Raw genomic sequence first — 27,102 nt, 5'->3', positions numbered from 1 at the left:
CTTAAAAAAATGTTTCCTCCTCTTGGTAAGTCATATATGCTTGGTGTATGTGAAGTAATATCAAAGTATCTAAAGTGTTATTCAAATTCTCTTTGATGATTTTTGTAGTGCCTCAGGCTTTTATTTCAATTAGATTTTGCTAAACAGTAGACAAGGCACACAAGAGATGAGACTGAATGTCAATTTGATGGCCGGTCTTTGCATTTTTTAATAACAAAATGATTGTGTTTTATTTTATATCTGTTTCATGCTGAAATGAATGGATCTTTGTAGTCGTTATTTCTACTTGAAGGTTATAGGTACTGACATATTTTAGCAAGTTATACTTGAGATGAACCTTATACTCTCGGTATGCCTCGCAGAAACTAATTAACAGCTAAACACACGGTACAGGATGGGTTACATGTGTTGATAAGTCTCATGTCTTAGTCTGCTCAGTCTCCTATAACAAAATACCACAGACTTAATGGCTGAAACAACAGAAATTTATTTTCTTACACTTGTGGAGGCTAGAAGACCACGATCACATTGCTGGAAAATTCAGATTCTGGTGAGAGCTCTGTTCCTAGTTGGTAGACAGCCACCTTCTTACTGTGTCCTCATGCGGCCTTTCCACGGATCTCTCTTCTTCCAAGGACGCTAACCCTATCAAATGGGCCCCCTACCGTGATGGCCTCATTTAACCTTAACTACTTTCTTAGAGGCTCAGAAATGTAGCCGCACCGGCAGTTAGGGCTTCAACGTATGAATTTGGGAGGGACACAAGCATTCAGTTCATAACATCTGGTTTTATGAAATTTGTTGTATTTATCATTTTGAGTTGGTCTTGATTAACCCATTAAAGCTTAAATTCTAAAGCTTCTGAGAAAAATAATCAGTTTTGTTTTGCTGATTTTAATATGGAGGAAGGGCACCTAATGATTTTGATGGTAATGAACATTATAGAAAGTGTAAGAGAGACTACCGTGCCATCTCTGATTCTCAGTTACTGACATATAATGTGACTGACCTTCAATCAAAGATTCTCAGTAGTGCCGTATGTTTAGGTGGGTGTATGTGTTTTAAGTTGAATCTTAAACTTTTATTTTTTAGTTTATTGAAGAGGCAATGTATTTTGAACAATTTAATGTTTGCCTTTCCCAATCCTTATTTCACATTGTAGGCCTGAAAGATGAGGTAGTTGTCATAGACATTTACAGATAAACTGATGGCGAGAGAGAGGCGATATGAGTCCTGATACATTAGTCTGCATGTATATATTAGCACACTTACATGAGTCTGCATGTATATATTAGCACACTTACATGAGTCTGCATGTATATATTAGCACACTTACATGAGTCTGCATGTATATATTAGCACACTTACATGAGTCTGCATGTATATATTAGCACACTTACATGAGTCTGCATGTATATATTAGCACACTTACATGAGTCTGCATGTATATATTAGCACACTTACATGAGTCTGCATGTATATATTAGCACACTTACATGAGTCTGCATGTATATATTAGCACACTTACATGAGTCTGCATGTATATATTAGCACACTTACATGAGTCTGCATGTATATATTAGCACACTTTTTTCATTTTGTCAATTTATGTAATTTGAGATGAAGTTGAAACTTAAACCTCATTCAGCTGGAGTTAATTTAATAGGTGAAATTATAAATCTGATGTGTCAGAGAGCTCTAATAGGAGAAATCCGGGACTCACGCTGGAGTTAAACCTCTTCTCTCAGTAAATTTGCCCAGAATCTGGATGCATCTTTGCATAATCTAATTGGTTGAGGTAGGGTTTCACGAAATAACTGGTGGGTGTCGACTTCATTTCTCGGTGGTGACTAACTTGCATACATCTTTTTGCCAGTTGACAGCCAACGTGTTGTATGTGGTATTTATCCATGTAAACACAAAATTTGATATTTTGTGATCCATAAAGTAACGGATTCTTTCAAATGAGCGTGGCATTGATAGTCAGGACCCACAGCAGAGTGAAAGAGTTCAAAGTTGCTCTTCAGGCTTTTCTGGAGATAAAACCCAAGGCTTGACTCATGGTAAAGCCCTCTTGTAATAATGAACCATCCATGAACTCCTGACCCTCCGTCCCTTTGAGCTCAGTCAGTCAGGTGAAAAAATGCAGTGAGAGCCCCTGCAGCTCTTGACAAAGAGTAAAACGGACTGGAGCGGTGTTATCGTGAGTCCAGGAGACATGGTGTTCTCCACTCCTCCCTCTGCAGAGGACGCTGCAGTTTGACTTGAGGTACAAATGACAAAGGACTTTTCCCCCAACAGAGTAAAGGCATTTATTTTTCTATAACTCATTTTTGTAAAATCTTCTTAAAATCAGGGAGTCATCTAAGGTAATATTTCAGAGTCTTTTTCTGAAGAAATAGTGACACTTCACATGACTAATTTTAATCTCGGAGTCCCCGATTGGTCGTTGGTGACTGATTGGTGATAGATACATTGAGAATCATCCCTCCGTGCTGCTAGCCATTGACAAGGGCAGTACGGCAGTGTGCTGGCCGGGTCATCACCTACATACGCTTCTCTTCACCAACACCACAGATGCCTCATTTTAACTAAAGGACACACTGCTCTTTGCAATCCAGTAATACAAGCAAAAAGTAATCCTTTTCTAATTTCTTTTTTTTTTTTTTTTGCTTCCATGTTAGGAGGGCAGAATTAATCTGTGTTTATATAAGATTTTAGAGCACACTTCTTATATCATTTAAAAATGAAAATCTTGGTCACTAGCTAAATTTTTTTACTAATAACAGCAAGACATTTTTAAAAATAGGCTTTAAAAAAAACTTTTTGAGGTCACAGAAAAATGGAGTGTAAGGTGGCACAGAGATTTCGTCGTCTTTATTATTTTTAAGTAATCTCTACAGCCCAAGCGGGGCCTGGAACTCAGGATCCCGAGGTCAAGAGTCACGTGCTCCACTGACTGAGCCAGCCAGGTGCCCTTAGGCACAGAGATTTCCTATATATTCTCGCCCCCAAACATGAATAACCTACCCTACTGTCAATCTCTCCCACCAGAGTGATACATTTGTTAAAATCAATGACTTAAATCGATACATCATTATCACCCAATGTCCATAGTTTACATTAAGATTCACCATTGATGTAAGTCTGTGGCTCTGGACATATATATAATGACATGTATCTATCATTATAGTATCAAATGGAGTAATTGCACTGCCTTAAAAATCCCCTGTGTTCCCTCCCCATCCTCTAACCCCTGGCAACCACTGATCCTTTGCTGTCTCCATAGTTTTGCCCTTTCAAGAGTATTAAATAGTGGGAATCACACTATGCAGCCTTTTCAGACTGGCTTCTTTTACTTAGTAATATGCATTTAAGTTTTCTCCATGTCTTATCAGGGCTTGATAGCTCATTTCATTTTAGTGCTGAACAATATTCCATCTTCTGAATGTATCACCACTTATCCATTCACCTCCTGAAAGACATCTTGGTTTTTTGATTTTTGGGTTTTGTTTTGTTTTGTTTTGTTTTTTTGAGATGTCTATTCAGCATCTAGTAGCAGGTTTTTACATTAAAAAAAAAAAGCAATAGAATTAGCTTCTTTATTGTGTTGGTGGAGGCAAAACAAAGTCGTGTAAAGAAATAAACTACGTAAACTTCATTCCATGTGGACATCATTCATATTGTTGAGGGGTATTGAATCATTATACAATATTCTTATTTTCTATGCTATTGAACAAAGAACAGTAGACCTGCAAGTCAGTTTATCTCTCTGAATAGTGGATCAGCTAAAACTTAAGTGTATTATGACAAGAAGTTCATAGCAGCACATGCTTTTCTATTCATTTGGATGTACTTTAGCATATTTTTACATCTAGAATTATTTTTATTGCATTTAATGATATAAATTCTCTTCCTATGCAACGTATCGCTCTCACTTTATCCCCCACTTAATCAATAATGAGAAAATTTCAAATCTTTACTCTTCACTGAATAAATCACTAGATATGAGTATCAGTAGTAGATTCAATAGCAATCTGGCCTGCGGTGGGTAATTGTTGAGTTCCATTTCTTTTTCTAAATGAATCTAGCCAAACCGGGAAAGACAACACACTGTTTATCTTGTGAACAACAAGAGAAGGAAGAAGTTTTCTTCAACTGCATAAATGTCCCTGCGCTGGTATGTGTGGCTTTCTAATGTTCTTCACTGTTTTGTTTTTGATGGCTAAATGACCACTTGACTTTTTTTGGAAGTCAAAACTGGGTGGAGGAATTGGCCCCTGGACTAGTACAGTGTACTTTGGGCAGGGTGAAGACATTAAGTCTTTCTAATGTAAAATCTAACCTTTTAGGCAATCCCAAGGACAGCTAATACCCAGTGGATTAAAATATTTATGCAGCTCTATTTCTTCTAGCCTCCCACCCTTGTAGGGTTCTCCTTTGATTCCTATTATTATTATTATTATTATTATTATTATTATTATTTGAGTCCTGGGTTTAATCTAGTACTCTGAGCCTTGTTGTTCAAAATATGGTCGATGGAACAGTGGCAGAATCTCAGGCCCCATCTTGGACAGAGTCAAGATTTGCGTTTTAACCTCCCCCAGGTGAATCATGTGCCTGTTTGAGAAACAGAGCTCTAGATTTTCTTGAGGACCTTATTTGTCCATCACTCCAATAAGTAATCCCAATAGTCATGATATAAAAGACAGTCTTCAATTATAGGGTAAAAATTAGTACAAATTTGTCACTGTTGTGGGTCCAGCAATTTTCCATAAGACTGCATATTCTTATGGATTGACAAAGTATCAGACAAGAAAGAGTGGAAGGTACTACTTTGAGATTCCTATGAGTATAATTCAAGTTCCAAAAATAATTCAGGTCCCCATTATCCCTAATTTCTGTTATGTACCCCTGTCTCAAGGCTCATCACTACTGGTTGTTAGGTAGGTATATGGATATGACAGTAAAGGGTCTGGTCTTGAGGTGGGGATACTAATGAAAGGAATGTATATTGGCATGACAGTGAGTAGGGTAATAACCCTGAGCAGCCCAGTTAGCCTTAGTGTGGGAGCAGAAAATTAACCTGACTTCTGAAGACCCAGGCCCAGGTGTCAGCCAGCTAATGACTAGTAGCAGAACTTCAGACAACGCACTGTACCTACTTGTGATTGAATTTCTTCGCTTATAAAACTGGAGCCGTGATAGTGCCTTACATAACGCAAGGACTATTGTGAAAAATAAAGTAGAAATAGTTTAGAAAGCACTTTTCAAAGGGGTGTGGGCAGATAAGGAGTTAAAACAAGGTTCCAAATATTTGAACAATTATTTTCCATTTCAGAATAAAATCAGAACCAATTTCCACAGCTATGTTTTTCTTCATATTCCACACATAACTTTGGAAGGTGCCCCAAAAATATAAACATATGACCTTTAAGTCCAGAGACACAGAAGAAATAGAATTCCTCAGGGTTTTACTGACAGCACTGATTCTCAAAGTATGGTTGTCTGATCTACCTGCCTCAGAATCCCCCAGGATCTTTGTGAAGGGATCAGGTCTGAGGAATCTTCACGAACATTATGTGATTCTATTGCATTCTGAAGTTTAAGAAATTACTTTGGGTGGGTTTCTGCTGTTATTTGGGAACAAAGTAGAAATTTTATGAAAGTTCAACTTACAGACCTTTTGGTTTTATAACAGCTGTCTGTAATTCCCCCTTTCACATTTATTCTTATAAAAGGAAATTATACATCTGCCTTTTTTTTTCCCTCCTGAGATGATGTTTATTCATTCATTCCACAAAGATGTATTGAGCATCTTCTAGAACTGTGAAGATCTATTCTCTGTCCAGGAAACCAGCTTCATAACTATTTGCATTCCTAAGTTATTAGGGCAATGAATACATTGAAAACAATCTTTGGTTTGATTTCTAGTACAAATGTAAACTTCCTATGACGTTTCTGCTAATGGACCATAAGTCACTCTAAATTTCTTGTCTTTGATTTTAATTTAAGCTAAAATTATATTTCTCTCAACCTATTGGAATATTAAACAAAAAAGATGGGGACTGAACAAATCAGGTTATTTTTGCTTCTCCATGCCACAACTTCATGCAAGGAATTTAAATGTACAGTTGACCCTTGAACAATGTGGGAGTTAGGGGCACTGACAACACTTACAGTTAAAAATCCCCAAATTGCTTTTGACTCCCCCAGTATTTAACTACCAATAGCTTCTTGTTGACCGGAAGCTTTCTTGAAAACAGTTGATTAACACATATCTTGTATGTTACACGTATGATATACTATATTCTTACAATAAAAGTAAGCAAGAGAGAAGAAAATGTTAAGAAAATCATAAGGAAGAGAAGATACATATACAATACTATACTGTAAAAAATCCACATAGAAGTAGACGCATTTAGTTCAGACCCATATTGTTCAAGAGTCAACTGTGTATTTTACTATAGTGAAGGTTATTGAAGTGAATATAGTAGAGATTGGTTGTTTTCCTATTTTCACATAGAGAAATTACTGATGATGTTACATGTGGAAAATTTACAATCAAATATTTCATGTGTCTTATTAAATATGTGAAATGGGAAATTAATGACCCTGGACATTTAAATTGTTAGTTATCTGTCAGCCTCATTACTAATTTTTCTTCTCATGGTCAACTCTTTTTGCTAAGAGCTCATGGGAATTGGTCAGCCCCTTATTGAGTGAACATATTAGTTTTTCTATGTGATAACTGAACATCTGCAGAATAAAAGCGTTCACTTTTTTTTTTTTTTTTACTGTTATCGGTTTAGCCAAAGTGGATGAAAACATATATCTTCGACTCCCATAAACCATTCTGAAGAGAAATAGTGGAGGTGATCTTTTAAAAACATGTGTCAGATCATGTTCTTTCCTGGTTAAACCTTTCCAGTGGCTTTCTAACTCTCTGAGTAAAATTCAGCTTCCTTAAGCTCTTCAAGGCTTACTCCTCAGCCTCATTTCCCTCCACTCTGCCTAGACTCCCTCCGCTCCAGACACACAGGTCCCCCTTCCAGTTCTCCAGGAGGATTTTCTTTTTTTTCTTTTCTTTTTTTTTTTTTTTAGATTTTATTTATTTATTTGACAGAGATAGAGACAGCCAGCGAGAGAGGGAACACAAGCAGGGGGAGTGGGAGAGAAAGAAGCAGGCTCATAGTGGAGAAGCCTGATGTGGGGCTCGATCCCATAACCCCGGGATCACGCCCTGAGCCGAAGGCAGACGCTTAACCGCTGTGCCACCCAGGCGCCCCTCCAGGAGGATTTTCATTCTTGCCTGGGACTCTGTGCCAGCTGCTGCTTCTCCATTCCACCCGAAAGCCTTGGGATAGTTTGAAGCTGGAAGGTAGCATGATCTGGCGTTGAATCAATGAATGAATGAATGAAAGCATTTACAGTGAATTGAAGAGAAAGCATTTTTTTTCCTATTAAACAAGAACCTAGATAGGCATTTTGCAGAATACTTTGAAATGTTTTAAACATCTGATATTGATAAAAGTATTACAGACTGGTGCAAAATCTTTCTAATTGTACCCACAATGAGTTTAAATATGATAGAAATGGGATTAGCATTCTTAGTACAGACCTGAATTTAAGCTTAGAAATAGAAATTTACATATAAATAGAAAATTAAATCAGTTTTCTAAACAGGTATTTTTGAAAATCCAATAACAGGTTAACAAATTTAAGGTTTATACAAGCACAGAATATTTTTGACTTAATTTTAATTAAACTTCATGAAGTATTTGATTGATAAGTGAGAGAGGAAGAAAGCCTTCTCTTGGCATTCTAAATAGCATTGAAGGATATTGATGGGCTTTAAAAAAATAATCCCAGAATGCCTGTCTGTTACCCAGCCAAGTAATTCATAACAAAAGGCAGGTTAAAACACTTCACTCTAGAGCCCTGTATTGTGAGATGTGAGACATTATGTAAAGTTAAAACGAGAACACACTGATCTGTTTTCTTCTCTTTATTCACATGTCATTCTTTGTAAGTAATATACTCGAAAGTTCGCCTCAGAGCATTTTGCTTTTCCTCTGGGAAATGTAGAAGGAAAGTATCTGTCTAGAATAAAAACATGTTAGTGTGCATTAATTTATTCTAGTAAACATGCCGGAGTGTCATGTTTGAGTGGGACTGCAATTCAAGTCAAGTCGTGATTTCGGTCTATGAACATGGGAAGTGCTCGTGGCTAGTTTTCAGCAATTTTTGAAGTGGGAAGTTGGTTGAAGGTGAAAAAAAATATGTATGTATTTTATAGATCTCTCTTTCTCAATTTTCTCTTTTCAAGTACTACCATTCTTAGGTTTATATTGATTGAACTATAAATGGAGTAAAGCTATTACAACGGTTTCTATATTGAGTGGAAGGACAGCGAAACTTAAGACCTTTGGCTAGAGAGCATAGAAAGGTGGTCTTAGACCCAGACATGCGGCGAACTGCAGCAGGTCACACCTTCACAGAATGAGTAACCACATGTCAGATCAACTGCTCTGTCTCCACAGCGTGCTCTCCACGTTAACCACTTCCCCAAATTATTTTTACACAACTTTGCCACCATTCTTCTAAATGCTGTAAATGAAAACCTCTATACTTTCTTTTTTTCCGTTTGTAGTTTGTCAGAAGGCTTGTCTGGCTTTCCATGTGATGTGTATCCTACTTCCCCAAATACATTTTTATGCCAACTTAATACCTTGACTACCATAGTTCCTTCCTTCCTTTGGGTGTCCAGGGTATCATAAATGCATTTTTGCACTCAGTGTGATTGAAATTTTTTTTTATTTTTTTAAGATTTTATTTATTTGAGAGAGAGAGGGAGTACAAGAGGGGGAGGGGCAGAGGGAGAGGGAGAATCAGACTCCCTGCTGAGCAGGGAGCCTGACATGGGACTCCATCCCAGGACCCTGGGATCATGATCTGAGTTGAAGGCAGATGCTTAACCGACTGAGCCACCCAGGTGCCCCTAATGTGATTAAAATTTAAATATTAGGTGCACGTGCCATCCTTATTTACTGTAGGTTGACTCTGGGTTTTGATGTTGTATTATTTCTATTTATTTTCATTCTTTGTTAACAGAAAATAGGGGGAAGAACTCAGAATTGTAACTTCCATTTTATATCCTATTCCCCCCTACTCTGTCTTGTTTAAAATTTAGACTTCCATCACCAAATAATTACACTTTTTCTCCTCAAGGCCTTTATTAATGATGAATAAGTTTATTGCCTTTGTCCTTGGTTTGGAACCCGAGTCACCATTTATATAACTGCCATTTTGGGGGCTTATCTGTTATATGAGCTTATTCTCCATTTGTTAGAATTTTAGAGACAATGTTTTGGAACAGTGTTGAAAGTCTAACTGGTAACTAAGGAAAGACAGAATTGAGAATACCTGATAGGACATTCCAATAATTTATAAGAATTCGTACCTTCCCCTAGATTAACCAACAACTTCCTACTATTTTTTTGTAGATTTTATTTATTTATTTGACATAGAGAGAGAGAGCACAAACAGAGGGAGCAGCAGGGAGAGGGAGAGGGAGAGGGAGAAGCAGGCTCCCCAGTGAGCAGGGCGTCTGATGCAAGCCTCAATCCCAGGACCCTGGGATCATGACCTGAGCTGAAGGCAGATGCTTATCTGACTGAGCCACCCAGGCGCCCCAACTTCCTACTATTTTTTTATGAATTCATGAAACAGTAAATAAAAGCTTAGTATATACCAGATTCTATTCTGTGCAGTTAAAATATATCAAATATAGTCTTTTGAGGTACAAATATAATTATATACAAATAAAAGAATACAGCAAAAGGAGCAAATCTAAACAATGGGTCTATTTTGGGGCTATCACTTTTTTATGTGGTAAGATAGACATAAAATAAAATTTGCCATTTCAACCATTTTTAATTATACAATTTAGTAGTACTAAGCAAATTCACAGTGTTCTGCAACACAACTCTCACCATTGTCTGTCACCAGAACATTCTTATTTTCCCAAATGAAGTTCTGTGCTCATTAAAGAACAGTTCCTCGTTACTTTCTCCTTCTAGTCTCTGGCAACTTGTACTCTACTTTCTGTCTCTCTAAATTTGATTACACTAGGCACCTCATGTATATGGAATCATACAATATTTGACCTTTTATGTCGGGCTTATTTCACTTAGCATATCTTCAAGGTTCATCCATGTTGTAACATATATAACATTATCAGATTTTCATTCCTTGTTATGGCTAAATAATATTTTGCTGTATATATGTGTGTGTATATATGTATATAATATATCTACTCAGCGGATAAATATTTGGATTATTTCTGCCTTTTGGCTAATGTGGTATTGCTATGAACGTTGCTATAGAAGCATGAGTTTGGGGGGGTTGCTTTTTATTTGGAAATAATTTTAATTTAAGAAAAGATGCAAGAATAGTGCAATAAGTCTTGCATATATTTAAACCAAATTTAAAATGTTAATATTTTGTCCACTTTGTCATTTGTGCTATCATTCATACTTTTTTCTCCTTGACCACTTGTAAATTATAGAAATCATAGCTAAACGTTTCTCTCAAAATCAAATAATTCTCCTACTCTTCCCTATAATACATGGAATTGACTGAAATAATGTGTCATGCTATAGCTGAAGTGTCAAAAATGAATATTTCCCTTAGAGTGGATTTTAGGACTAGTATACTTTAACCCATACTACAGAGATATTAAAAAGGAAATATTGAGTATGTGACATCATCTCAAAATTATATAATTTGGAAAGGATAAAATATGTTAATATTCTCCCTATTCAGTGGTAAAGTCAAATGTTGTATTGCTTTTAGTATTGTTATTTTCTGAGCCAATATTTTTAGCCCTTTTGATAAAGTCTAAAATATTTATATTAACAAATTTTCAAATTAGTTTTGGCTTATTAATGCCATATCTAGATGTCTGTGAATATAAAACCAGTTTACTATGGCTTATTCTGAGTACAAATGATTAAACAAAAAAAATGTCTAACAGAACGTAGAATTTATAAAAATGTTTATAAAGTTTCAAAACTTACTGTAATAAAAGTAATGTGCTATTATTTTATCCCATAGCCCAATAGAGGTGATGTGGATCAAAGAAAATATTTGATGTGTACTTTAATAAGGATTTTGCCTGTTAAATAAAAATCTCCCAGTTAGGGATAAATGAACGGCACACTTCTTTCTGTAGGGACGACAATTTCTCCAGAAGATTCACTAGGCTATTATGATGTAATTGGCACAGTCTGACAGAGGCGGCTATTTTTTCACAAGAGCAGGAGAGAACAACAGTACAACGTTTTAACAGAGAGCTTCTCAAGGGAAGAAGCTTGTTTCCACATTTATGGAGTATGTTTCCCAATGGTATACACTAAAAAGAAAAGTATAGAAAACCATGGGGCCCCTGGGTATCTCAGTTGGTTAAGCCTCTAACTCTTGATTTAGGCTCAGGTCATGATCTCAGGGTTTTAGATACCCCCCGCCCCCCCCCCCCCACCGCCATTGGACTCCCTGCTGAGCATGAAACCACTTAAGATTCTCTCTCTCTCCCTCTGCCCCTCCTCACCCCTTGCATGCATGTGTGCTCTCGCTCTCTCTCTCAAAAAAAATGTGTGTATATATATATATATATATATATGGGATATCCATCTTCATGACCTGCTGCTGTGTAAACTGGTTAACAGTCTGAGTGCAACACAGTACAAATCCCCCTTTCAGAAATTATTCCTGAAAAACAAGAGTGAGGTTGCTCACAGAAATGTAGGCTTTACTACCAACTTGAAAGTTCAACAATTGAAGATTAGTTTATGCTATGCATTAATTGTTAATAAAATATAGTAATAGTCAATAACATGGAAAAGTATTTGTGTATAGTGTATAAATAAGCAATACACATTAGGTGCACACGGATTCTTTTGTACAAAGACATAAGGAGACATGCAGAGAAATATCCAGAAAGGATATTCACTAAGGTGATAACCCGGCCTCCTACAGCTAGAACAGAATAATAGGTATTTAAAATTTTCTCCTGTTTTCTCTTTAATGGTTTAATTTTTCATATTAGATGAAAGGAATATTTTAATTTAATAATATTTTAAAGCCCTTCGGGTTATTCACCTTTTTATATGAATAGTGATTTTTTTTTTTTATAAAATGAGGAGATACTTATTGTAAGGAAATTGCGTAAAGTCTATCATTTATGGATTTTTTTAACTGGAACAAGTTTTCTTAAATCTATGTTCTCCGATACTCCTTATTTGTAAGTAAAGAATTCTTATCTTATTATTGTTCTGAGCACTAGTGAAGATACACAATATAATTTTTGGCAGTACTCTGGCAAGCAGTTGTTGCCCAATAATGAAAGTTTTAGGGTTTTTTAAAGATTTTATTTATTTATTTGAAAGAGAAAGTGAGAGAGCAAGAGAGAGAGAGAGAGAGAGAAAGAGAGCATAAGCAAGGGGGGAGGGGCAGAAGGAGACAGGGAGCCCAATGTAGGACTTGATCCCAGGACACTGGGATCATAACCTGAGCCGAGGCAGAAGCTTGACCAACTGAGCCACCCAATTGCCCTGAAAGTTTTAGGTTTTTAATTATTTTATGAAATTCAGATTTTTTTCTTGGTTGTGCACTAAAGTCGGCACACTGGTAGAAGGGAGGTTTTACATAAATGTATATTGTAGCAAGTACTTAAAGCAGAGACCTTTGGGGAGCCTAGTGGCTCAGTCCTTAAGCGTCTGCCTTCGGCTTAGGGCGTGATCCCGGCGTTATGGGATCGAGCCCCACATCAGGCTCCTCCGCTATGAGCCTGCTTCTTCCTCTCCCACTCCCCCTCCTTGTGTTCCCTGTCTCGCTGGCTGTCTCTATCTCTGTCAAATAAATAAATAAAATCTTTAAATAAATAAATAAATAAATAAATAAATAAATAAATAAATAAATAAAAATAAAGCAGAGACCTTTTCAGTTTATCTGCAATTTGTTTGTATGGGTAAAAAAAGTATTTACTAAGAGGTAAATTCAAAGAAAGAAGGAGAATGAAGCAATTGACTTCTGAAAGTCTCAGAATGCTGCTAATCTCTAAGGGATTGAAAGGTTACTGTGGATTCTGTCTCACTTTGGTAGCTTAACCCTCAACTGTGGTTTGTATATTTTAGGAATATAGCATAGAAATTTAAGTCTAATTTTAGTACAGTTTTCACTGTCTTACTTTTCTTTTTAATGTAATTTTGTTGATTGTGGTTTATTTACAATGTTAGTTAAATTGTGTAATCAGCGTAAATATATGCAATCACACAATTTAATTAGGGAATGTTATTTAAGAAAGTAATGACTAAATCCAGACATTCATACCATTTTAGAAATTCTTGAGAACTTTATTTTAAAACTGCCATTTGAATGAATGGCAGTTGAAATTCAAATTTACGTATGTCTCTTTTTCAAACAAAAGTGAAAAAATCTTGTCAAATTCCGTGGAGTAAAATATAGTATTAAAAGTATGATACAGTTTGTGAAAGACCAAAACTTCTTAACTAAATTTATACTAATGTTAAAACTTTCTATTTCCCATAATTGTCTTGATTTTTGGCTTCAAGGTCCCATTCTTATGATAGAGGCTGTTTGGAATATATTTTTTTCTATCTCAAGATACTTCACCCCTAATACTAGTTTGAGTTAATCATAAGGGGACCTGGGTAAGTGGATGAATTATGCAAGTCATCAGCTAGTAAATACTCAAAAACTACTTAATGAAGGAAGTAACATCTTTGCACATAAAGTATTCCATATTTAAACATAAATAACAAAGTGTCAGTTTTGTTTAAAGAATTATATGGTTTCTCCTGTAACCAATATTTATGAACCCTTGCTTCACAATGCCTTTGATATTCAGAAGCATAAATCTTTTTCCTGTGACTTTTTTTTGAAAGAACTTTTCTGTAAAGTTATTTGGAGATATCAAAGCTAAGTAGTTTTGCCCATTGCTTTGTGGTTCTAAGGTAGTACAAAGGTGTATTTCATTAAATATATGAATCAAATGTGAGAAATAGAATAAATGGGAAAATTCTTTTACCATATTAATCTAGCTGAACATTTTAAAAGATTTTGAAGTTATAGTGTTGTAACACTCATCTTTTATTTGATGAAGTTCATATATAGAAAAAGAAGAGGTTAGGGAGCACCTGGGTGGCTCAGTTGGTTAAGCATCTGCCTTCAGCTCAGGTCATGATCCCAGGGGATCGAGCCCCACCTCAGGCTCCCTGCTTAGCGGAGAGCCTGCTTCTCCCTCTCCCTGCCTCTCTCCCTACTTGTGCTCTTTCTCTGTCAAATAAATAAATAAAATCCTTAAAAAAAAAAAAAAAGAAAGAAAGAAGAAGAGGTTAGAAAAGTGTAGGAAATTGCAGAGAAATTGGCAGGGATGCTTCTAATTTTCTCAAGAAATGACCCCACATACTTAAGTATTCAAGGCTAAGAATTTAAGCAGAGAAGTGAGATCATTTTAAGAGCCGTCATGATGGAAAATACCAGGTCAGCACCCCAGCCATGTCATGACATATCCTAGGGGGACAAACAGACTTGACACCCTGAGCAGTTTTAGTGACCATTTATTACAGTAACAGAAAGAAGCACAAACTCTCCTGGACAAGTTCATGGCTGTTTGTATAGAGATGGCATTACATCAATAATTACGAGAAAAACACAGCAGTAGGTTTGAATGAAGTTCTATGAGATCACTTTAAAATAACTCTCCCTCACTACATCAAAAATTAAGATGTACTATATGTTGACTAACATAACATAATAAAAAATTATTTAAAAAATAATAATAACTCTCCCTAGGAAAATTATATGTTGATGGTAATGAAAGACTTCACCAAGTCAGAATATTTGGATTTGACCTTCAGAAAGTAGAGACTGTGCTGTTGTTTTTTTTTTTCCCGTCACTATAAAAGTAAAATATTGTAGGGGCGCCTGGATGGCTCAGTCAGTTAAGAGTCTGACTCTTGATATCAGCTGAAGTATCGATCTCAGGGCTGTGAGCCCATGTTGGGCTCCACGCTGGGTGTGGAAACTACTTAAAAATAAATAAATAAACTCCACGCTGGGTGTGGAAACTACTTAAAAATAAATAAATAAACTCCACGCTGGGTGTGGAAACTACTTAAAAATAAAATAAAATAAAATAAAATAAAATAAAGTAAAATAGCTTTGTTTGGGGTGCCTGGGTGGCTCAGCGAGTTAAGCTTCCAACTCTTGATTTCAGCTCAGATCATGATCTCAGGGTTGTGAGATTGAGCCCTGTGTTGGGCTTCTCATTCATCGAGGAATCTTCTTGAGATTCTCTCTCTTCCTCTCCCTCTGCCCCTCCCCTGACTCGAGTGTGCTCTCTCTCTCTCTCTCTCAAAATAAATTAATAAATCTTAAAAAAAGAAGTAAAACATTGTAAAAGATATATAAAGTAATGATATGCCATGGGAACAAATAAAAAAAACGTAGCTGCTTCCATCCTGTATAACACACAAAAAAGCACTGATAATACTATAATGTATTTCTTTCTCTTTTTTTGGTTTGGTGTATTTGTATATATATATACATTTTTTCTTTTACCTAGTTCAAATCATATTATATATAGTTTTTTATACTTATTCATAAGTCTTTTTGTGCATGTCAGAATATTTCCATAGTATCAAATCCTAGAAGACTTTTGCTACAGATTGTAAATTTGTCAATATGAAATTTTTATTAAAATTTGAATCTACCTACCAATATTAGAGAGTGCAATACTTGCTACAAAAAAAATTCTCTATCAAATACTGATAAGTACAGTTTTACAATAAATCTTTGTGAACTTAATATATGAAACAATTGTGTTGACTTTCTGACATTTTATAATGTGAAATATTTTAACGTATTTATTAGTATCTATATTTTCTTTGCTGTAAGTTATCTCTTTATGACATTTGTCCTTTTTTTAAAATTGAGGACTGATCCTTAAAAAAATTTACTAGGGTTGATAAATTTGTATATATTCAAGAAAACCACACATGACTGCCATTTTGTAGATCAAAAAATTGAATAGAAGTGCATATAACATTAATCTTGATATGTGCTATTGATGTTTTTTTCTGCTGGCCTTTTAAATTTATATAAAACTGAAATAGGACTTTTTATTTTTTTGCCTGACATTTTTAAATGGCTTTCTATTGTGTTTGTGTGTTTTGGTGTAATGACTGAGTCTCAAAGTTGAATATCTTAAGACTGTATTTTGTTTACCCTGTATTGTCTACCCTAGCACAAAGCAGGGAACTCAAAAATATAGATTTTGTGGATCTAGGAATGGTATTCAACATTTAACAACTAGTATCTGGTTAGCTAATGGGAACAGACCACACCTTAGGGCGGGGCCCAGATCTAGGTGTTTATTCCTTAGTCGTTGGAGTGTATGGAAAGCATTGCTCATTATTTGGGGGCAAGTAAGGAATGGAGGTGCAGTTAATCTGTTGATTTGTTCAGCTTGAACTTTATAATCAGTTAAATTTCAGAAAAATACTGCTGGGTTTGTGTCTAAGAATATGGAATGTCTTACACTAACTTAAGTCATCTTTTAATAAAAATGCAGGCCCAGAGTAACCTTATATTTATAACCCTAGGGCTGTAAGTTTAAAAAAAGACATAAACAATAAAGATAATTTTGTGATGAGGAGATTGCAAGTGTTATTGACCACTTGTCCCAAGTCCACACAAATCTCTAGAGGGCATTTAACCTACAGAAATTTGGGGCCATTCTGATAATGGTATGATTTGATTTAAATCAGATAAAATCTATAAAACAGTCTGATAGAAATGCATACATTGGCTGTCATCTGTGGTCATTGGCTAAGTCAGCCTGGGCTCAACTTTGGACCATTATGGATTCTGACCCCACAAACTGAATATGGTCTGATAACAATATGCAGTGAGACTGAGGATATCAGACATCTGGCAGCTATAATTTAATAGAAGACCCTCAGTGATTTGGGCCCTAGGCATTTGGACATAATGTTTGACACTGGGCACCATTATACCAATTGATTCCATCTGGCCTGGTCTGGCTCAAAAGACTCAACTTTTTTTTTAGAGAAGCTATTGGCCATGACTAGTCCTTGTTTACAGAATTTTCCATCTCCCTTGGCAGGCAGAGTTATACTTTTCATGCATTGGGGCTTAGCTTTTAGGGCAAAGCCCTTATTTTAAAATCAGTCAGTCTGGGTGTTATATGTAAGTGATGAATCACTAAATTCTACTCCTGAAGCCGATATTACACTGTATGTTAACTAACTAGAATTTAAATAAAAACTTGAATAAAAAAAAAGCAGGCATTCTGAATACAGGCACAAGCAGCAAGGGTAGTTTAGGATAGCTAATGATAAATAGAAGTGTTAAGGTATTTTTACCAAATAGTTTTACTTTTTTACTGTGCTATGGAGACTCTAAAGTCTCATAATATATGAATTTTCAGGATTTAGATAATAAACCTGAAAATAAATGTAGAATATTTAATAGGATCCCAAATAGCCTAAAATATGTAGATGATAGACTTTTATAGCTGGGAGGGACCATAGAGGCTATAAAACTGCCCCCTTTCATTTTACAGATAGTGGGAGGTCACATACCTAAAATTTCCATGTGGATTCTGAGTTCATGCAATGTTTTCTACAGAAAATCTCGAACATCTTATTAAACGATAGATTCTCAGATTTAATTAAATGCTATTTCCTGTCTTTAGAGATTATTTGTAGATTATGGTACATATGGAAATGAGCTTATTCTCTAAATCTGACAGATTTATCTGAAAAATCAGCAGATGGCATGAGTTCTTTGATAATCATCTTTTTTTGTTATGAGACAGTAGGTTATCCCTGTAAAACACGTGTGAAATCTACTTGAAGGAATTCAGTTTTTCTCTTAAATTTCTACTAGGCAGTTAATAGAAAATCCTCAACAACAACAACAAAATCAATGATTTATTTTCCAGTACTTCCCATTCTTTCAAGATATAATAAGAAATATAATCAATATTGTGCTGTTACTTTCTGCCCTGTTTTTACATTACCATTGTTTCATTTCCTCCCATCCGTAGTCAGCTTGATGGGATATTGTATTCCTTTTTTGTTTTCACATGCTAGATTTTTTCCAGATTCTTGCTGTTTTCACTAGCACTTTTTGTCTAATTTATTTTTTCCTTTTAGATGGTTTCTTTGTGTCATGTCATCAAGGTTTGTGACCGATTGCTAAATTGACCCCCCAAAAAATTAATCAGAGGCAGATTAGATAATCAAGACCAAACCTCTGGATTCGCTCTGGTTACTTTCTTAGTCTATCACTTAAAACCTCATATGCATCGATTTTCTCTTATGTAAGACAGTTTAATAATAGTACCTGCCAAATACATTAATGTATGCAGATGTTTAGAACAGTGCATTGTATTTAACTCCAAGTTAAGTTTAGTGTGTGTTACCAATATTACTGTGATTATTATGAATTCGTAATTAGAAGCCATACATAGACACCTTTTATAACTGTTAACAAAGTTTTATTCTTTGTACTTATTTCTAATACTTTAGTAAATATGTAGCACTACCTTAAACTTGTCTTAAATCTCATTCATGATTTTTCGTAAAGCTAAGAATGTTTCCATAGGATTCCGTCTTTCTGTATAAAATTAAAAAGTTTGATTATTTTATTTAATAGTAAAATTAGAAAACTATTAATGCTTCAAACTTAGAGTAATTCTCCACCTATTTTAACTTAAAATTGTCCTTGTTTCATCTACTTCATAACTTTTCAGTCTCACTGGGTCATGCCTACATTCTTCAAAGACGTGTGTTGTATTTCTTACGGAGTTCATCAACCAAAAAGAACCGAGAGATAAACTGCAACCATAATGTTACTGAACATCACCTAACTGGCCAGTGAGCTAGTTTTGAGTCAAACTCATGTCAGATAAATAAAAGCTGTGGTAGATTTGTTTTGCCATAGTTTTCTCCTTCCACCCTTTTATCTGGCTACTCAGGAAGGTGGTTAAAATCTTAACAAGTTAGATAAGAGATTACACACAGGAACTTTAAGACTGTGTCTCAGTTGAGGGGTAACTTGGTCTATCATTCATTCAGTTATCCATTTGTTACTGAGAAGATTTTAGATACTGTCTGTCAATGCCCAGGCTTATAGTGATGGGACAAAAAATGTAAATAAGATAGAATCTCTGATCTGAAATATCTGTGTGTCAGGAGTCTTCTTAGGCCAGCCCCAGGTTTGGTGGTATGCTAGGAGGACTCAGACGACTCAGCATATACTTGTGCTCATGGCTATGATTTATTACAGCAAAAAGACACAAACCAAAATCCGCCAAGGGAAAGACACTTGGGGCAATGTCTGGGGGAAACTAGGGCAAGTTTCCAAGACTCCTCTCCAGCAGGAGCACATAGGACACATTTAATTTTTCCAGCAACAAGCCATGATGATGCATGTAGAATATTATCAACTAGGGAAGTTCGTTCGAAACTCAGTGCCCAGTGTTTTTACTGGGAGCTGTTCACATAAGCACCTTCTGTCTAGGATGTACCAAGAATCCAGACTCCCAGAAGGAAGGCAGGTGTTCAGCATAAACCATATTGTTTGCCCAAACAGTTTAGCCATAGTGAGCCACTATCTGTTAGAGAATAGCGGGAACCCTCCTTCTAAATTTCCAGACGCTTAGCCAAGGGCTAACCCTGAAAACAGCATTTTCTTTTTTTTTTTTAAAAGGTTTTATTTATTTTTTTGAGAGAGAGACAGAGAGAGCATGAGCAGGGGGAGGGGCAGAGGGAGAGGGAGAAAGCATGCTCCCTGCTGAGCAGGGGGCCCAATGTGGGGCTCAATCCCAGGACGCTGAGATCAGGACCTGAGCCAAGGCAGACACTCAACCGACTGAGCCACCCAGGTGCCCCAGGAGACAGCATTTTCTAAGGATATCTGTCTCAGGCCAGATGAGTTAACTCTTTTCTGCAAAATCGTACATTCAAATGGGGATAGGCAGAAGAGTGTTTAAAGTGGCAGGTAAAGAGAAGTATTGGTTTATATTAGAAACTTCAACTAGCTCTCCCAGGGGAGTAAAGGGAAACTTCATTTAACAAGAGAACATTTGAGCTGGATCTTTAAGGAATTGTGAGATTTCCCAAAGTCTGGGGTGAAAAAGAGTTTTCCTCCATGCAAAGGTGACAATATTCATTGCAAGTAAAGAGGAAATGGAGAAATTGTACGTGATGAGAGCATAGGGCATGATGGGGGTGGGGGTGGGGGTGCAAAGAAAGGGGAGAGGGGTTAGAACAAGAGCATGGGGTGTTTACAGGTGGTAAAGGAAATGGGTGGTAAGGAGCCATTAGAGGTTTTAATGAGAAGAGAGAAGTAAATAACTTTGAAAGGTATCTCTGGTAGCAGATGGAGAAAAGATCGGAGAAGGAAGAGTTTGAAGACAGTAAGATCAGACAGGAAACAAGAGATTATGAGGACATGCCCTAAGGCATGTGTGTTGGGAATAGAGCACGGAGCAGTGGTTATCAACCAGTGGATCTCAAATAATCATGTGGGAAGTTTAAAAAGACTATGATGTCTAGGGCCTAGTGAAACCCTTTACTATCTCTCAACCGAACACTCTGTATGCTTCTTTTCTGTAGCTGTCTTATTCTGTGATGCTGTCAGTCAAAACCTCAAACCGACTGTGTAGTCATTCCATTATTGGACATAACCAAGGATATATCCATGTGTATAGAATTTCATCTTCACTCCCACAATACATTGAGATGCAAAGCCATATTTAGGAATCTACCTCCACCAGATCATTTCATCTATTCTCATCTATTCTCAGATGAATCTAGCCAGCAAAATCTGTTTGCAGTAAACAGTCTTCATGTTTCTGCAGGGGATTCACAGGGGCGGTTTGGTTCACTTGTAAAGTGTAGAGCAAAATGCTTATCAAAAGGTATACAGATGGATCCCTATTACCTAAGATGCATGTCAATTTATGTAGATTTCTTGGTGGTTTGGCAAGTATCATGTATATGATTTGTATGCAAGATGCAAGAAATACTGTTAAAGATGGTCTCAACATATAACAATGGCTAAACATGTAACTGTTGGTTAAATGTAAGCTATTTAAATAAAGTCGTTCAGATAAGACACAAATATAAACCTATCCAGCCCAGCACAGTTTTTTTGTTATTTTATTTTAAATTATTTTACACTATATGATGGCACAAAACAGACTTGCAGGGTTTGCAAAAAATAGTATGAGGATACACATGAGTTTCTTGTTTTAACTCTCAGATTAACTAGACGTTATTGAGTTTCATAATAATGTTCTATTTGGAATGTATTGAAGTACCTTCTTCAGGAATAGTTTATCTGCTGTTTTAACTGAATAAATGTGTTAAATCTCAAGAATGTGTTAAGAACAATTCATATATTACATATATACAGAAATATATCTTTAAGCTTTCTACCATATCCAAACGGGAGTCTTTAGATATATTTAATATTTCCATGAGCTACGTGATTAACAACTACAGCAAAATATGTTGGAGAAAATTATCTTTGAAAGTTTTCCATCAGTGGTTTAATTAACATACAGTGGACAGAAAGCAAACAATCTGTTCAGCCAGACTACTCAAAGATCCCTCCTGTTGCTTTTGTTTTCAGTACAGCTGGGAAGGGAAAAATTATATTACTTATATCCCTTTAGCTGGCTTCTGAGTAATTCGTTTTGGTGGTGATTTAAAGAATAATTTAAAATATTTTTATGAGTTTGAAGGCACATGAAGTTCATAGGAATAGTTTACAATGTAGATAACCAAGCTGTGGTTTTGCCAATTTTTCTCGGTCTTTATTTCTGTAAAACATTCATTCTTGACTTGTTTTATCTTGTCTAAAAATCATCCTGAAATGGGATCAAAATCTAAGCCAATTTCATATTCCAGTCTTGATGAACCATGGAGTACTGAATTATGAGCATATAAGAATGTTTCCTCTTACTATTCATAACATAACCAGAGAAAAATAATTAGCTCTAAAATAGCAACCAAAGGAATATTCACAGAAGCCAAGCCCTAAAGCTCACAAATTTTCTTATTAAAAAAACCCCTCAGTTCCTTCCTGAGATCCTGTTTACTCTTTGTAAATATGAGAGCCAGCAAGTAATCAAGAGACAGGTTGATAAAGTTGAAGGTAGCAAATTCTAGGAGGAGCAAGCATGTCCACATAATGCAAGCAAACCAATCAATAGCTGTAATTTGCTGTGAATGTGACCATGAAGCAAGAGAGAGAAAAAAATTATGAAATACTGCTAAAAATTCAGGGGGTGGGGGAATCCCCACCCAAACCCCATAGCTGTCTAGGGACTTACCCTTGTAGTCGCCACAGTAATAAGCATGTAAGCATGCCTTCTATAGGAGGTCTCCCTGCCCGTGAAATTGTCCTTCCCCAGTCATCCTGCTAAAGCATTAGTTCGAATGTTCATGACGAAAACAAGAATTTGACACATTAATCGGACATCCCAAATTTCAACGTGAGTGATATTCAAAGATAAACTGAGGCATATTAAAAAATTTCAAGAATGTACCCGAGCAAAGATCAACTTCATTCTGGCAACGCTGAGCTAGACGTGATCAGGAGGGCTCCAATGACAGCAGCTAGGGGAGAGACTTGTATGGGGAAAAAGGCAGGAGCAAAGCAAGAAAACTGTTCCATTGGCTTAAGCTGTTACCTGCTTCAGAGAACCCTAGTCGGCTGTGTGAGACTGGTTAGCCTTCGGTTTTGATTTTTTTTTTTTTTTTTTTTTTTAGATTTTATTTATTTATGAGACAGAGAGACAGCCAGCGAGAGAGGGAACACAGCAGGGGAGTGGGAGAGGAAGCAGCAGGCTCCCAGCAGAGGAGCCCGAGGTGGGACTCAATCCCTGAACATCGGGATCACGCCCCAAACTGAAGGCAGACGCTTAACGACTGCGCTACCCAGGCGCCCCTCGGTTTTGATTTCTTAACCTGGAGGCGTTTACAGGTCTAGGTGTTGGTTTGCTTGTGAATGCGTCTAAGGTATCAAGAACCACCTCAATCTAATGGTCACTTTGTTGAATTAATTTAATAGTGGAGAATATGGGATTTATCACCCCTAAGTCTTGAAGCTCCTTTTCATGTGTTCTCTAGGGTAAGAAGGCAGGGGAAAAAAGAAAAAGGGAACTTAAGGAAGTTGAGAAGTAGACTTCCTGTGCAGACAGCCCCTCCAGTGTTGCTTATTCTGTCTCCCCCTGCTCTGTGCGGGAATCATAGGGGCTAGTGTGACGTTACTGGCCCAAAGGCATCATGGAAAGTACCATATTTTGTCTGGTATTCTAAATCTCTGGAAAGATAATAATAACATTAATATCAGGCAGTTAATATCCAACAATAGCACCCATTTCAAAGAAACCAAGAGTTGTTTTGAAATTCTGTTTTGAAGATTTTAATAAAGATTAATTCTTTGAAGTTTTAGGTTGACTTCCTGATTTACATTTTAGAGAAATGACAAACCTCTGTTTGGAGCTGTTCCCTTTGTGTGATTCTTTTTAAAAACCATTTTTAGGGGCGCCTGGGTGGCTCCGTCATTAAGCGTCTGCCTTTGGCTCGGGTGATCCCAGGGTCCTGGGATCAAGCCCCGCATGGGGCTCCCTGCTCCATGGGAAGGCTTCTTCTCCCTCTCCCTCTCCCCCTGCTGGTGTTCCCTCTCTCTCTGTGTCTCTCTGTCAAATAAATAAACAAAATCTTTAAAAACAAAACAAAATGATTTTTAAATCCAGGAGCATTTAGTCTATTAACTGCATTATATTGGCTACATTTCTTACCTAGATTGACGTTCCAACAAGAATTCCGTATAGATTTTCAGTTGTTCTGATATGATTATTTGTATTCAGAGCACCACCACCCTCATTGCAGGACAAATGCACGCCTCTAAAGTTAACCTAAGTGTTGGGCTAGCAGGTCTTATCTGGTTATTATAAAACCTTATTGCTTACTTTTGTTGTAAGCTGCCTCATGTATTTTTGGTAATGAGGCAGGATGTATAAATAAAGCAAATAAAATTGCTTTATGTAGCTTTGCCTAGAATCATAGGTCTTAGAGCCTGACACATCCTCAGGAAAAGCTCTCTGCTTTCGCAGGTAAGGTATTTTCATTCCCATTTAAAATATAGGGCAACCAAAGCACAGAGTTTTGTAAATTATTCTGGACCCCATATCCAGGAAACCTAACAAAAAATTCCATCCCCGGTCTTTTGAATCCTTGTACAGTATTTCTTCCATTAATTCTTTTTTTTTTTTTTAAAGAATTTATTTATTTATTCGACAGAGATAGAGACAGCCAGCGAGAGAGGGAACACAAGCAGGGGGAGTGGGAGAGGAAGAAGCAGGCTCCTAGAGGAGGAGCCTGATGTGGGGCTCGATCCCATAACGCCGGGATCACTCCCTGAGCCGAAGGCAGACGCTTAACCACTGTGCCACCCAGGCGCCCCTCTTCCATTAATTCTGGCTGGTTCAATCATTCTTGCTCCAAAGAGACCGTCAATAGTTCATTTATCCATCAGTCATTCAACAGACATTTACTCAGGACCATTCAAAGGCCAGTGGGACAACAGAGTTAAAACAGAAACACTTTCTACAGTGATGATGACAATACTCATTAGACATAACTATTGGATATTTACTGTGTGTGTCGGGGGAACATGATCAACCCTTTATGTACATGAGATTTTTCAGCCTTCCAACAATTCTGTGAATTGTGCATGGTGCTACATTTCCATGGCTCTTGGGTTCCTCTTTTTGGAGCTCTTGGCCATTTCTGTCTTCACAGTTCTTTTAAGCTCTAATATTCTATGAGCCCAAGGAAAAGTCTAGATTACCAACACTATGGTGGTATTTTTCTCTGGGCTGTATCCACCAAGGCATGAAGCAGTGAGGGATCTTTTAAGTTCATGTTGAAACTAAAGAATATCCTTCTGTCTAGAAGAATTATTAGCACCTTTCTGAGTTGAAAGGGAAATATTTTAGAGCGTTTGTGTGTGATTAGTAATGGTAGCCTTAACTTAGTTATTAGAGTTCTAAGTAGCTGATACCGTGGTGTTATACGTCACATTAAATACATTTTCGTTTCTTGGAATGTTATTGAGGGCAACATCGCAGCTATAATTAAATGACTGCTTTCTTAGCCCTTTTTGAACCGGTATCCTGCCAGTTATAAAGGCTGTCAATTCCTATCTCTGGGTAATAGTTGCGTAGAAGAAGACTGTTCCTCTTGGTCAGAAACTGAATTTCCCATACTTGTGATACACCTTCCCCTACTGACCTACTGAAATGAAAGACTAGGAGTAATGATTAAATCTTATTTTCCCTCCTGTAGTAGTAGGATGAGCTGGGTCAGCAAGGCCAGTCCCTGCTGATGGCTTTAAAATACCTTTGTGATTTGGTCTCTTTGCTTTCCCATCCATTTCTCTAAGTGCCTATCACTGTCATCCTTCACCACCCTGACAAGAGTCCAAGGTGAGAACGGCACAAATGAATAAGAGCCTTTGTGATGCCTCCTGAGGGTGTTACTTATTAAATGAGGTAGGCAATGAACCCAGTCTGACCGGTGAGCTACAAGGCAGGTCAGCACATTTACACGAAGATCATTCCATGTATTATTTAACCCATTCGAATACATTGTTGCCTCTTTGCTGCCCAGCAGAACTTGCGAGAAAGGAACATAAGCTCACAAGTTAATAATGTCTGACTTTTATTTTCCAATGTGCTAAGAGTCACTAGGTTTCATTCCTTTGTTCGGACTGTAGCTTATTTTCTCAGAACAGCTAGAGAATAGTTTATGAAGTGTGTGCTTGGAGGGCGGGGAGGGGAGAGAATAAAAATGCATTGCTTTAGGGCTGCACATCTGTTTTAGGGACTCTGCTGATCTGCACATTAACCATTGTCATGACTTATGGTGTGTTTTAAAATTGCATTCCTCTCAGAGATGTTCATACCAACTCAAAACTATTACAGTTAAACAGATTTCACTGTGAGGAGTTAGTTTCCTGTCTTCATGACTAGCAAAATTAGTTTTCTGCTCTATTAGCTAGGATGTGTATGACTCATAACAAGTAGTAACTCATTATTTTATTTCTTGTTCAAACAGATTGGCCATATCAAGTTGCTCAGGTCTTCCCGCAAACAGAGGAGGAAGTGGAAGTGGACACACGTGCATTCAGCCACCGGTGGAAAAGGAGCTTAGATTCTCTCAAGGCGGTAGACTCCAACCGAGCAAGCATGGGCCAAGACTCCCCAGAGCCCAGAGGCTTCACGGACCTGCTGCTGGACGTTGGGCAGGACAACACCACCCAGATTGAGGTAGGTAAATAATCTGGGTAACCGAAATGCATTGACGAATGTATTTCCTGTAAGGCACCCCACTTCCACGTATGTATAGGCTCTAACTTAAGCTCAGTTGAAAGCTTTAGGACTTTTTGTAAGGATCTATTTAACTCATTAATAAATAATGAGTTAATATTCGGTAATTTAGTAATCAATAATTATAACTATATTAAATAAGTAAACACATAATAGCTAAGTACATTTAATCATGAAACAGAAAAACTTGCCGTGATGATGACAGTGAGGAGACATGAAGAGGAACGCGATACAGCACTTGCCCGCGAGAAGGTTGCTGTGTAACCAGATCAGCTGTATGCTACGTGATATGTACAAGGATATATACAAGCTGGAGCATGGTGTGGAGGAGGGAGAAATCACCTGTCTGGGCCCTGGGTGGGCCATTGTCAAAGAGGCTGAGCCTGGGAGCGGGCATTTAGGCAGAGGCTTGGTGGGTCAAGGGGGGTTCACCAGGTCGATTTCCTGTCAGTAGTGAGAAACGAGATTCCTGGCAGAGTGAATTGCATCTGTAATGGCCGAGTCTTAGAATGCTGGGGCACGCCGGAGAGTCTCCTAGAGTGACCAACTGTCCCAGTTTACCCAGGGCTGAGTGCTTTCCT

At 37.1% G+C, this 27,102-nt stretch overlaps 1 protein-coding gene across 1 annotated transcript in view; it reads left to right on the top strand.

The window, feature by feature from the left end:
* PLXDC2 (plexin domain containing 2) overlaps positions 1-27,102 on the top strand; it is a 432,671-nt gene that overhangs the window by 142,759 nt on the left and 262,810 nt on the right. The window contains exon 2 of the mRNA XM_026478971.4: positions 26,250-26,461. Coding sequence (XP_026334756.1) covers positions 26,250-26,461 — 212 coding nt within the window. The remainder of the gene's footprint in view (positions 1-26,249; positions 26,462-27,102) is intronic.

The sequence above is a fragment of the Ursus arctos genome, unplaced genomic scaffold, assembly GCF_023065955.2.
Source record: "Ursus arctos isolate Adak ecotype North America unplaced genomic scaffold, UrsArc2.0 scaffold_30, whole genome shotgun sequence".
Taxonomy (NCBI): domain Eukaryota; kingdom Metazoa; phylum Chordata; class Mammalia; order Carnivora; family Ursidae; genus Ursus; species Ursus arctos.
Note: the sequence above shows the minus strand (reverse complement) of the source record. Positions and strands in the feature narration are given on the sequence as shown.